The sequence below is a fragment of the Olea europaea genome, chromosome 23 (genome assembly GCF_002742605.1).
Source record: "Olea europaea var. sylvestris chromosome 23, O_europaea_v1, whole genome shotgun sequence".
Classification (NCBI taxonomy): Eukaryota; Viridiplantae; Streptophyta; class Magnoliopsida; order Lamiales; family Oleaceae; genus Olea; species Olea europaea.
In genome coordinates, this window is record NC_036259.1 from 1,919,691 (window position 1) to 1,934,432 (window position 14,742).

General features: G+C 32.1%; 2 protein-coding genes across 2 annotated transcripts; both read right to left on the reverse strand.

Annotated features, from left to right (window-relative positions):
- Positions 1 to 84: 84 nt before the first annotated feature.
- Positions 85 to 3,383, reverse strand: LOC111372107 (WAT1-related protein At3g18200). The gene is made up of 7 exons (XM_022994278.1): positions 2,012 to 3,383; positions 1,859 to 1,921; positions 1,657 to 1,773; positions 1,315 to 1,561; positions 1,020 to 1,178; positions 785 to 936; positions 85 to 556 (listed from the first exon to the last, which is right to left on the reverse strand). The coding sequence occupies exons 1-7, from the start codon at positions 2,413 to 2,415 to the stop codon at positions 391 to 393; spliced, it is 1,308 nt and encodes a 435-aa protein (XP_022850046.1). The 5' UTR covers positions 2,416 to 3,383; the 3' UTR covers positions 85 to 390.
- A 1,983-nt stretch (positions 3,384 to 5,366) lies between these two features.
- On the reverse strand, positions 5,367 to 6,212 carry LOC111371917. Its single transcript, XM_022994067.1, has 2 exons — positions 6,173 to 6,212; positions 5,367 to 5,755 (listed from the first exon to the last, which is right to left on the reverse strand). The coding sequence occupies exons 1-2, from the start codon at positions 6,210 to 6,212 to the stop codon at positions 5,367 to 5,369; spliced, it is 429 nt and encodes a 142-aa protein (XP_022849835.1).
- Between the last annotated feature and the right edge of the window lie 8,530 nt (positions 6,213 to 14,742).

Here is a 14,742-nt window from a genome sequence, read left to right on the forward strand (position 1 = left end):
AATTTGTGAAAATGTTAATGGTCATTCTATCCACACTACAGACAAAGGAGTTTAGCAGTTGAAGTTGCTTAATTTTCTGAAGTATGAATTTATGAAAAGCAGCTCGTTCTATTTGATTTCAAGGCTCATGAGCTTTAAACCGTCAAGTTATTAAGCCATCATCCGAACTTCTTTTCATTGAAATGGCTCTTTGATGTGAAGCCGGGGGGTTAGGTGTTCGTATTTCAAATTTAAAAGATTTGAACATATCCAGTAAAATTTACATGTTATGATATTGTTGCTAATCTTGTCTCTGACCAGAGCAGGACATTTTCTCATAGCTTGATCTATGGTATCTGAACAATCACCATATGTCAATTTTGTGGATTTGTTAACAAATTACAGATGTTATCATGGAATTTCAGATTCATCGTAGCTTTCTTCAGTGTTGCTCTTGCCCTCGAGTAGATGTTTTGTCAATGTCTCTTCTGCATCTTGGTTTTTGTTCCTTCTCTCTTCAGTTTTACCCCATAAGACCAGGTAGAGCCCAACCATTATGAGAGCAGCTCCGATAATTCTGTAAGAAACAAAATCAATTCAGGATGGCAAAGGTCTATTAGAATGAAATCTGTGAAGCGAGCTATATGAGACAGGACCAGATAGTATGATGAACGGAATTTTAGCTTTTTTTTTTTTTTTCTTTCTTTCTTAGTACTGCTCAGGGTTATTTAATCCTTTGTTAAAAATTTGCTATAATCGTACTATATAAGTCATTCTTGCATTAAATGCCATTTTCATAACATACCCGCCAGAGTATAATTGATCACCAAGAATTACAAATGCCATGCCAGCAACCAAAACTGTTTGAACTGGCTGGAAGCTGGCAACAAAAACTGGTCCTCCTATCTGAATACACCAGGTCTGAAGAGCAATGACTATCCCAGAAGATACAATTCCCTGAAATAAATTCAAGGGTTGCAGAGTCTCTACTGGAGAAAAATTACAAGTAAATTGTAACCAATTTAGTTTAAAGATATTACGGCATATAAGATTGTGAATATCTCTTCTCCGGACTGAATTTTCCAGTGCTTAGGATCCCTTTCTACAAAAGCTGCTATGAATAAGAACTGGATTAATCCAAAGAAGCACGTAAACGAGGTAAGTGAGAGTTTGGCAGGGTATTTCTTCAGAATAGGAGCCTGCAAAATTTAATATTGAACCTTGATCAGTTACTTTGATTGTGATTTTAGATAACAATTACCTTGGGCGTGAACAGTTATTAGCTTAATATTTTTCTTATACGTTGTAGGTACATTGATTATATTATAGGCCTACCTGAAGGACCATCCAACCAGCCCATGATAAGCAGTGACCAAGTAAAAATATGCAGCCCCATGTCCAGTTCTGTATTTTAGCTGTATTGAAGAAACTGCCTTCTTCTAAGTTACTTCCCACTGGTGATGCCTGGTGCAGAATCAGAGGGCCTTTATAGAGAGTTATAATAGTAGCACCTCCTACACTTGCTATTGTACCTAGAATTTTTGCCAATCCATCCTTCCTCCTAATATTAACTTGCTCACATCTGAAAAGAGGGAAAAAAAATGGAAATTCAATCATAAGTAAGCTATTTGCAAATACTACTTGTTAATACATGGGTCGGAGTGGAGGTGTTGATACCCGAAGGTTGAAGCCATGATGAAAGTAATTGCAGGAACCGAGTTCTGCATTGCTGATGCAAAGGTTGGAGATGCATAATACAAACCTAATAGGTAAAATCCCTGATTTGCAGTGATTCTGGTAGAGCAAAAAACACAAATATGAGAAAATGAGATATTAGGGAAACGAAAATTTAAAGTATTTAAGAATCCCATGTTCTTACCCAACCAATGCTAAAAGGAAAAACTGAACCAGTAAAGAAAATGTAAGAGGTGGTCTTTCATTCCTGTAGAAGACACCAGAGTCTCAGCCATAACAAGAAGAAAGTTAATCTGTAATCTTGTTAATTCTAGTAGAAAATATTAAAATAACGCACTTTTCAAAGAAATACGAAAAGGGTCCCAACATTAGCAGGGCTATAATGTTTCTGTAAACAGGGTAAACAACTTTGCTAATGCCAATGTTCAGTGCCACCCTTGAAACTATGTGAAAACCTGCAAAGCAGAGCTGCAAAATAAGCAATGCAACAAGAAGTTTCATCTTCTCAGACACAAAACTTCTTCCTCCTCCCATATTTTTGTTTCCTTCTCCTCTGTGATCGAGTTTAGATGGATCTAACTGTACGAAGAATGCTTGGTATAGATAGGTGTATTGAGTACTAGTATTTATATATACATTGGGACAATATTTTAGTAATTTATATGTATTATTTGATGAAAACGGCGGTTTACTGCATTCAAGCATATCAAAGTAATCATTTAGACTCATTATGAGATTCATTTAATTTACAATATATAATGTTCATATGACCAGAAGTTGAACTTTGTTGGGGAGACATTGCTCCGGTGGTCCATGTTGGCCAGGGAGTTTAGGGTCTAATCTTTGTTTTAATAAACAAAAAGGGGGTAAACAGTGGGATTAATAGCTACTTTAATTATTGATAAATAATTGAACCATTTGTGTACGTAGTATTGATGGAAAATTGGAAGTCAATGAAAGATAATAAAAATTTCATTTATATTAGAAGCTTTGGTACTTTATTCTTGTTGAATAAGCTCATGACTGTCTCACATTGCATTTATAGGAATAGTAGTAGTTTGAAGTCCTGCATAGGCAAAATACATATCTATAGTTGGCCCATGATATTTAGTGCATGTTTGGTATTGATTTTTCAGCCCAAAAAATCAATGTTTTGACCCTTATTTTACTATTCAAGCCGTTATTTTTTATTCTTTCTCTTATAAATAGTATTTACTTTTCTTTCCAACGATCATAAAAATCAATTCTCAAAATCATTACCAAACAAGCCCTTAGTATGGAAATTGAGATTTTGAAAAAGTTTTTATATTTTTGGTGTGATATAGTTTTTGTTATGGACATATGTTTATTTAATAATTTACATTGGGTAAAGAATTTTATTGATAGCAGAATCTAGCAAAATTTTAAGTTGATTACTATACTTTTAGTGTATCAAACTCTCAATTCTACATTGCCATTAAGTTGGTAACATAGCACATCAATTAATTATGGAGTGATCTATCAATTCATTGATTTGTCATCTTTTTATTGCTTAGCATATATGAAACTATTAAGCCTTCATTTTGTTGATAAATATACGAGTTTGACAATGTAATTAATAGACAATCTTGCTACATGTACACATTCCTTTACATTCTGACTTACTGAATTTACGTTTAGCACAATTTTACACCACCTTTCACATCTCACACATTTAATCCAATCATTATAAAATGAGTTATGCTATTTTACCAAAATTAAAGTGCCAGAATGAATTAGCAAATTGTGAATGGATGGTTGAAAAATGTTTTTGGTCCAACTACCAATAAAATGCCGTGAAATGTTAATCTGACACAATTATGATAAAATCAATTTGATAATGTAGCATGACTTGTAAAATTGCTACATCGTCTATCAACCAAGTGGTAAATCACCATATACAAATAACTTTATCCATTAATAGATTGAGTTTTATGAAGTTGAATGATTAATGATGAACAAAAATATTGGAGTGGCCGTTGGGTGCCCAAACAAGTTTTTAACCTTTAAAGAGTAAAATGATCAAAGGTTTTTTAGCCCCGTTTGACAACCTTTAAAAATTTAAATTGTTTGCTATAATATTATTTTTAATCACATATTCACACAATAAAATATTCTACGTATAAACCAATAAAGTTTTTTTTTTTTTTTTTTACTTTTTAACTGCACATTTTCAATAAATACTATTGAAAACTCTTTAATTTTTCAAATAATGGGTGTCAAATAGGGTCATTGTTTAATTTTCTTTAATATTTTTCACCCTCAAATTCAATGAATGGACAAGAAAACAAAAAATGTATTAAAAAGTATGGAAGCATTCACAAAAGCACGTGGTCCTTTCCTTAGTTTTGGCATATTATATTGGGGAAATTTGATATTGAAAGACAGCATATTATTAGGGTGCAATATATTTTCCTAGTCCAATTATGCATATATTCATAATGTATCCGCAAAATATATTACAAAATAGCAAAAATTTATTTATTTATAAATTTTATCATTTTCAAGACATTTCTTTCATTCTCCAAGAGGAAATTTCATCCATATAACATTTTCAGAATACCAAAATCTCCCCTTCCACTTTGTATGAATTCCAAACCATCAACATATTCTTGTCGAATCAGCAAAGTCGACGATAATTTTTAATCAATATATACACTCTCTCTTTCACACGAGCTTTGAATCATCTAGACTTCTTGTCAAATTAAGCGGTGCGAAATTTCAATCCATTTAAATTATATTAGTTTCCTCGTCATCTTCCACAAGGGAGTAAATTATATAAAATAATTTGTTTTCAATAAATTATTTATTTATATTATATTTTGATTGAATCAATCAATTAAATCGGTTGGCTGGTATTGCTAAAAATAATCTGAGTAGTTTTGACTTTTAACCACTCTTGTGGGCGAGTGCATGATGATTTGAAAAGGTCCATCTTACTTCAAAATAGAACCCCCAAATCTTGTCGATTCTGATTTCAAATCTATTACTTCCGAACAAATAGTGAAAATTGCGTCTTATGTGACTGTAGTCTATGATGGCGACACATATCATACGAATTTCATTATTGAAAAGAATTCTTCAAATTACACACTGTGTAGAGTACGTAACACACGTAATCATGTTTTCTTGCGGGCATGATCGCCGTATATTCGTCATAATGTACGCATAATTCATTATGAAATACGAGATAAACATGATGTCAAAAAGAAAAAAAAATTCCAAAATTTTGAGGTCGCATTTGGCAATCTTACTTTAGAAGTATGGATGAGAGAAGATGATTGAAGGACATGAAATCGACTACGACCTCGTGCCACGTAGTGTGAGGAGAGAGAGGAAGATCAGGACATCGATGCAAGTTTAAATTTATCTCTCAACTGTGTTTTTGGATAGTAGAAAATGTTGTGACGTTTCCACGGTACTAGTAGGTTTTCCAATTTTTTTTTAGATATTCGAAATTTTATTTCTAGTTTGCAGTCAATGTTCACTTTATTTTGTCTATTTTATACTCAGAACTGTGACTATCTCTGGAAAATTTAAATAAATTATTGTTCTACTTGTTGATTATCTTTTCAATGACTTGTTTTTAAGTTTAAATGATGGGGCACAATTCTGCTTTTGTACAGCGATGAACATGGGCCACACCTTTCAAATATTGTTAGGATGTAAGCACTTCACCCTTGTCCGTCTCCTTGTTTTCTTAGTCCTACCTGGTTATCTCTTAGATTTGGAGGAAATATTTTGTCATGCTTTCCATAATTGTCGGCCTTCCATTGGGCACGATCACGTAGCGGAACAATGAATCCAATGTACGATTTCGAATAACACTCCTTTTGTGTGGTAGTGTGAGCAATAATTGTGTGGTTGATCAACACTTCCCCTATGACAGCTAATGCACGCAGACACGGCACACTGTCAATCTGAAACATGTTGCACGTGCAAGTCATCATATTCAAATCTACAACATGCTTATTGCTCTCGTCGAGCACTTGGTACATGGATTCATTAGAAGCCGATACTTGACAAGTATGGAAAATGAGATGGAATGATTTTAATGTATCAACTGTTAGGAAGATTGTGTAGAAGGCACTGATATTAACACAAAATTTCTATAGGTCGAGTGTAAATTATATAAATCGGCTCACGTCTTTACAAAAGTATGTCTAATAGACACATAGATAAACACTATATCCGTAACAATATGGCTAGCCATTCATGCTATTTCATCAAGTTATGTAAACACATTATGCCTTTGGGAAAAACTGTGCACATCCTTAATGGTAATACAGACGACTGATATAAATGATAGCCCTATATTTTGTTGAGAAAAATGTAGGGAAATCTGAAAATTTAATGAACTCCAAGACATGAAAAAACGTTATCTTTTAAGAGACGTTTCTCCCCTATCCAACGAAGTCACAACTGGAGGATAAATATCCTATTGCAGGGAATGAGTAATCATATGTTCAAATTAGATTACGGCAGAAAACAAATTCAGATTTGAATTTCCGTATTGCCATATTGACAGTGGATAGTTAATGAATGGAGTGATAATTGCCTCTTTAAAATTTCGGTTACATTCATAAATGAGGAAACTTTTAAAGACAATAAATTTGATTATGTTTGATAGAGCATACAGTACTTTTTGTAATTTAATAGTAATTTAGTATTTCTTGAAATACTTTAGATTTCATAGATATGAATTTTTCCCTAGATAGTAACTACTAAGGCCTCTGGTGTGGTGCACAGCCCCTCACAAGGGGGGCCCACCATGAATATAAAATCGTGGCCCCTTATAGTGAGGGGGCTATACACCATGCTATACGCACCAAGCACTGCTCTTCTTTTACTTTGGATCCATAACCTTTTAAATCATGATAAGTCGACATTCAAAGTGATAAGAAAGACCTCAAATGTCGTGGTATCATGATTAGAAATGTGATAATTGGGTCAAATAGTCTATTTCATGCTACACCTTGGGATTTTAGTCTTGGACCAAAAATAATATTTTTAAATCATAATTTGTAAAATACCTAATATAACCTTACCACCATCTAGAAAACGTAATCCCTTCGAACTCAAATCAATTGAATTCCCAATATCCTAAATATAATATTTTTTTTTTCTCTCTCGATGACCCCTGAATCCTTCTTTTTTCTCTTCGTGGCTTCGTCATCTCCAAATCCTTCTACATTGAAAATTGGATGCCTTCGTGTTCTCGAGTGAAACAAGGAATTTGTACGAAGGTTTTATCCATTTCTCAAGATCTATAGAACCGAAATTCGCTAAAGAGCACCCATACTTGAACAACCATTTCTAAGAACCAATTTCATAATGGGCTATCCTCATGTATGCAGAGGCGGATTTGGGGGGGGGGGGGGGGGGGGGGGGGGTGGGGGCCCCCCCCCCCCAAACTTTTTTTTTGGGTTTTTTTTTTTTTTTTGAGAAAATGAGTTTAGAATTTTTATTTTTATTTTTATTTATTTCCCCCCCCCCCTCTCAGGGCCAATAGCTTTTTTTAAGATATTTTTTATTTTTATTTTTTTTTTGGTAAAAAAATCAGTTTTTTTGTGTAAATTTTTTTTTTTTTTTGGCATAGTAGCCCAGTTTGAAATTTTGTAGCCCAGTCTTGGATCCAATCCTGGATCCGTCCCTGCATGTATGAATGTTTCCTCAAATTTTCATTTTCACTAAGATTTTATGTGGATTTTTTTTTTTTAGAGAAATTTGTGCCAATAAGAACTATACTGATAGAATGGACTTGTTTGGACCTTTATTTAATTCACGTTTCTTGTACTTTGGTATTGTAATTAACCAAAGGAGGTTAAATTAAGGGGTATTTGTGGTGAATTATGTAAATATGGAAGGGGATGATTGTGTCAATTTCTGCTGCTTGAAATTTTTAAATAAAATTATCAGAACTTGGATTGTTTCATTTTCTTGGCATCTATGGGCTGTGGAATGACTTTTGTGCATCTTCGTTGGCAATTCAGAATTTTCATAGATTGTAGTTTTAAATGGTGGTCATAGAATTATAGTAGAAGAAAATACTATTGTATTTGGAATTTGAGTATACGAAAAGGGTTGAGGTTTATAAGATCTTTGGGTTTTTGATAATTTGATTGAAGAGAGCGGATCGAAAATGGCTACAAAGGTTTTATGTTCTTTGACATATGATAATTTTTTCACAACGAGTTATGATTCTTTTGGATTCTTATTCTTGTGGAGATGATAATTGAAAGCAAAGATGGCAATTTAATAAAAATTGCTATTAGAAATTAAATTTTTAAGTATTTGCTTGCTGAAAATATTTAAATATCACGTTTGTTGCAATGTTAGTGTAATGAAATGAATATTCTGTGATATCCTTGAAGTCTTAGTAAATTGGCACTATTTTGTATTATTTAACCAAGTGTCTTCTTAAAGGTTTTGGACATCGCTGATTATGGAGAGAGATAAGATATGAGATTTTGAGCTCATTCATTTTCTTAAGGTTTCACGAAATACTTTCTCGTAACTATTCTTTGATGAACATTTATAGTGTATTGTGGTATTTGCTTGTCATTGAGACATGGATGAACTATTTTCCCTCCTATAATGTGGCTTTTTCTATTGTGATGTGTTGGATCCAAGAGGTTTGCATCAAATGAAACACAGTAGAGTAATAAATGATCGTGTTTTTTGACTGTAACGAAGATATGGTAGTATTTTGCGTGTTTTTCTATGATATAAACGCATTTACTTGGTTGAACTTGTGATATTTGATATGTTAGTTGCCAAATTTTCCTGTATGGCATCCTAAAGTTCATCTAGTTCTCAAAATGGCACTTTGGAGTTTATCTAATTCTGAAATGGCATCCTGCCATTTAAGTAATTCTGAATATGTCTCCTTCCCGTTTTATCTTTTTTGAAAAGTACTAGGTATCACTGTAAAGTCTTCATATTTGTTCATTGATAACTTAACATGTTCTTTTTATGTTTTTCATTATAGAAATGGAACACTCATTTGAGTATGTGATTCTCATTGAAGATATAATTATAAGCAGGCCTTCGCAAGAGTGTTCTCTTAAAAAACTTGACTATGTTTAGGAAATGTAAGATAATGTTCATCGAGAAATGTTGATAAAATCTTGTTTTGAACAACTATATCGAATGGAACATATACCCATTTTAGAGCCCAGCTAGTTCACCAACTTGTAATGAGAATGATTGTAACCATAAAAAAAATTAAAATCTGATTTTCAATTTGTGGTAAGCCAACATGATTTTCATTATACGAGTTCTCATTGATAATGAGGTTGAGAACTAGTGAGGAGCTTTCGTCGGAGCCCCATATTGTGACTAATGATAGATTGGTAAAGAAATACTTTAAAAATGTAACAAAGGGATAATGGTGTACAATTTGAAGGAAGCTATTAAAAGTCGCAAAGTGTGTATGAAAGACAAGTACAAGGTGGGGCTTGTATATATTTTGGAAACGATATTACTGTTCAAAGAAAACTACACGTACATAAATTTAAAACACTTATCAATGGTTGATGACTTAGAGGCTTTTAATAGTTATCTTTGGGGAAGAAAGGCTTTTGGCCGTACAATAGATATATTCATGAGAAATTGGAGATTCTGGGTGAAGTCATACTTGATAAATAATGAGAAATATTCATATTCAATTTATGGATTTTTACTTGCCTTGTAAGTTATACTCTTAAAATTACATTTTATTATTCATTTAATTTAGATTGTAATATTTTGAATCTTATGCAGATTTGGGCCTATGTAATATATTTTCACGTCTTTGTAGTCGGAGAACATAGGACTTAGATGCTAATTTTATCTAAGTGGTAGCGTTTTTTATGATTTAGTTGGAAAATATGTGCATGGATACTAATTTTGTCTAGTTAGTATTGATTTTTTATAATTGATTAGGGACCCAGTGTATGGATGCTAATTAGTCTTGCTATGAAATTTTGCTATATTTTTCATCGCATGGATGTTTTATTCAAATATTGAAGCGGTTAAGGTTGAAACGGAGTTGCAGATTTTCATGACAGCTTATATATTTATGCGGTGGAAAAACAGACTACTATTAACTAACTACACAAATTCACCCAATTTGAAAAACAATAGTAATACGTTTAAAACGACAATGTTTCATTGCAAAACAAATATTGGAATATCATAGATAACTTACCTGGGTTGAATGAATAAAAAAGATGTGAATTGAATACCGAATTAGAAAAAATGGCAATCATATGACTAAAATGTTCCTGCACCATTTTAGGTAATAGGTTGATTTCAGTCCAAAACATGGTATGTTTTTGTATACCCTAAACAGTAGTCATATTTGTAAAATGACCACACGTCGTTCTGGGTAGTAGGGTCTTGATTTCACTTATACACGTTGAATGATTACACGATCGATGTTCTTGTATACACTATACCCTAAATGACACCTTTACGAGTAACACGACAATATCCCATTTTGGGTGAAGAAGTCTCGATTTCACTTCAAAACTAGTAAAATAATGTTTGGAACATCGTACAAGACTATACATGTTGAAAAATTAAATGGCAATCATACATTAAAACCATATACCCCAAACCCTATACCCTAAGCCCAAAACCTAAAATCATATACTCTAAACCATAAATAACAATCATATTTTTAAAATGACCAGATGCCATTTTAGGTCACGAGGTTTCAATTTCACTTCGAAATTAGTAAAACAGTGTTTTAAACATCATACATGTTTTGTACATATTGAACGACTACACGTGTTATGTTTTGCATACTACACTTGCCATTTATGTTTTTCTTTATTGTCAAATGAAATGTAGTATAGTTTCCAGCCGAATAATAAAGTGACTCACTATAATTTGTTGAGTATCTTATCTCATAATTAAAATATAATGAAAATTGTGTTTTTTTCATAATAAAGTTTATTTTAATTTACTCACAGAACAGTATTGTTACTCACTATCGGATGAACTTTTGTATCGATCTTCACATTTAAATACAATGAAAATTTTCACGCGTTCATTTTTATATGCGAGTGAATATAAAGTGAAACGAATAAAAAATAGTTAAAACGACTGCATGTCGCTTTAGATCCCGGGGTCTCGATTTCACTCCAAAATGAGTTAATCATATTTTGAAACATCTTAGAAGATTTATACAAGTTAAACAAGCTAATTTGTTGAGTATCTTATCTCATAATTGAAATATAATAATATTTTGGTTACTTACCTTCGTTCTTAACAAAATCTAGTGTAATTTACTAACGGGACAATATCATTAATTTCTATTGGTGAACTTTTACATCGATCTTGGTATCCAAATGTAGTGAAAGCTTGCATTCGTTTATTTTTATATGGATAAGAGTGAACACAAAGTGAAAGAACACAAAAATAGTTGGAACGCCACCCAATCGTTTAAACGATAATATACAGTATATACTGTTTTGGGTCACGTGGTATCAGTTTTACTTCAAACCTAGTCGATCATAGCTTGGAACATCTTAGCAGACTGCCATAAGTACCTCTACTTCGACTAGGCCTTTCTTCATGGGAAAAGAACTTCACCGCTCATGGTCTTCCTACTCCGATCTCGCTTCATACAAGTTAAATAAACTAATTTGATGAGTATCTTATTTCAAAATTGGAAAATAGTAGAATTTGGGTTGCTTACCTTCATTCGTAGTTAAGTCTAGCGTAGTTTGCTCATGGAACAATAGTTTTGGTTATTATTGCGTGAACTTTGTATCGACATTGGTGTCCAAATATAATGAAAACTTACATTCGTTCACTTAAAGTGAAAAACACATAATTAGTTAAAAGGAGATAACATCGTTTTAGATCATGGTGTCTTGATCTCACTCCAAAACTAGTCGATCATTGTTTGAAACATCTTAGAAGACTTGTCTATGTTCAACTATCTAATTTGTTGAGTATTTTATCTCACAATTGGAATATAATGAAATTTGTATTACTTAGGTTTACTCGTAGTGAAGTAGAGTGTAAGTTATTTATGAAATACTATTGTTGGTCACTATTGGATGAACTTTGTATCGAACTTGTGTATTGAACTTGGTATTCAAATATAGTTAAAAAATCTTTTAATTTTTATATAAATATAAAGTGAAATGAATGCTAAACTAATTGAAATGACATCTAGTAGCTTAAAATATTAGGATGCCATTTTGGGTCGCGAGATCTTGATTTCACTTTAAACTATTCGATCATATTTTTGAACGTCTCAGAAAACTTAATGAAGTTAAACAAATTAAGATTTTGACTATCTTATCTAAAATTGAAATATAATGAAATTTATGATACTCTCCTTTGTTCGTAGTGAAGTCTAGTACAGTTAGGGATGACAGTGGGGCAGGGCACCCCCGCCTCGCCGCTCCCTATGACCCGCCCCATTTATTTTTTTTTTAAATTTCAAATTATGTTATTATTAGAGAATAAAATATAAATTCAAAATTTTAAAATTCAAAATAAACACTTGAAATAAACAATGTTAAAAATTAAACAATTTCAAATAAAATTACGTTTTGACTAAATTTTATTTCTTTTTTAATTAATTAAAATTTTACATTTGTATTTTATTATCTAATAATAATATAACTTGAAATTAAAAAAAAAAAAAATTCACGGGGCGAGGCACCCCCACCCCGCCTAGCCTCGTGCCCCTTGACGAGACGCCCCATCCTGCCTGCCCCCTCCCCGCCATTCCATCGGGGCAGGTTTTTTTTGCCCCATTCGGGGACGTGCCAGGTTTTTTTTGCCATCACTAAGTACAGTTCACTTGTGGAACAATGTTGTTGATCATTATCAGGTGAATTTATTTTTATCGATCTTGGTATTGAAATGCAATGAAAGCTTGCATTCATTCATTTTTCTATGGACACGAGTAAATATAAAGTAAAACAAACATAAAAATAATTGAAATGGTACCTAGCCATTTAAAATGACAGCCTGCCATTTTGAATTATGGAGAAATTTCATCATATCTTGAAACATTTTGGAAGACTCATACAAGTTAAACAAGTTAATTTGTTAGGTATCTTATCTCTTAAATGATATAAAATTGAACTTAGGTTACTTTATTTCATAGTGAAATTTAGTGTAGTTTACTCACGAAAAAATATTACGGATCACTGTCGGGTGGACTTTTTAAATGTCATGATATTCAAACGTAGTGAAAACTTGATTTCGATCATCTTCATATATATACAAGTAAACATGAAGTAAAATGAACACAAATAATTTAAATAATATCCAACTATTTAAAATGACAACATATCATTTTCTGTTAGAAGTCTCGATTTCACTCCAAAATTAGACGATCATATCTTAAAAAATCTTAGAAATTTTACATAAGTTAAATAAGCTAATTTGTTCAGTAACTTATCTCATAATTGTAATATAATGAAACTTCGATTAATTACCTTCTTTGTATTTAAATATAGTGTAGTTTACTCCCCTAACGATAATTTTGGTCATTATCGCCTGAACTTCGTATCAACATTGTTGTTCAAATGTAATGAAAATTTACATTCACTCATTTTCATGTAAATGTGGGTGATAATAATGTGAAACAGATAAGTAATTAGTTTAAACGACACCAAATCATTTAAAACGACAACTTGCCATTTTTGTAATGGGTCTCCATTTCACTCTAAATGTAGTGACAACTTTTCTAATTTCAATTTCATGTGCGGTACGAAAGAATATAAAATGAAATAAATACAAAATTAGTATAAACATTATCAAATTATTTATAACGACATCATGTCATTTTTGATCATGAACTTTGAATTTCACTACAGATATAGTTAAAACTTGTTTTTCGTTAATTTGAATGTGGATACAAGAGAAAATAAAGTTAAACGAACCTAAAATTTGTTAAAACGACACTGTCATTTAAAAAGGTAGCATGCCATTTTTTTGTTCGTTTTGAGTATTAAAAGTGAGAATGAAAGTATGAATTCACGTTAGGCGAATTTGGTAAATTTTGGTTTGAAATTGTATATATTAGAAATTTCAAATGAATGGCATTTAAGACTTTTTAATAAATGATAAAATAGACTAAAAATTATTTTACCAAACATTTAAGACCATCTGCCATGACAGTCTAAACATCTGCTAAATCGACTAACGGCTACATATACGATGATGTAACCAAAACATTATAAGTTGGTCATCATCTATGCTAAAGGTTTGGTAATTTAAGCGATACATTTCAGTATTTAACCCAATCTTTTTTTAACACCCAAAATAAACAGAGAAGAAACAAAAAAGAGAGTTTTGATTGTCTGTTCATTGGACAGTTGACAATACAAGGTTCATGCATGAGATACAACATCTCTGACAGATACATCCCTTGTATCCGTTCATTTTCTATCCCAAATTCACATCCATCAAATGGATTCCTCTTCTGAACATACATATTTTAATCATTATACAGATCCAAACAATCAAAACATAAAATGCAGGATCAGTACAAAATAATTAAAAATTAGTACTACAAATCCAAATTCATTCATTAGAAATTGTGGTTTTATGGATAGAATTAAGACTTTCAAGCTGAGAGTTGTAAACATGGTTTCCTATGTTTACACCGAACTTTTAACTTTTTCTTACTTCTAAATAAAATAACTTTTGAGTATAATGACATAATTTCATTTAAATTTGTATCAAAATAATGCCAAATATACACAGAAAAAGCACTCACCCGAAGTAAAGCGCAGCTTATTATCTCTCTTAGCACTCTTGCTTCGTTCTTTCCTACCTTGAGGATTAGGCTAAGTAATAAGGACTTTGCTACACGTACATTGGCATGTACATAAGGGTGTCCATTATGTACACACCAATGTACAACAAGAATAATCCAAGTAATAAAGCATGAGGGAATACACCACTACTGTCTACAAACCAGGCATCCACGTGTACAAAGCCATGACAAAATTACCTCTCAGATGGGAACCTCATTAGAGGGTTGAGGAAGAAAGTCATTAAGCTTTACACAATGAGGGATGAGAGAAG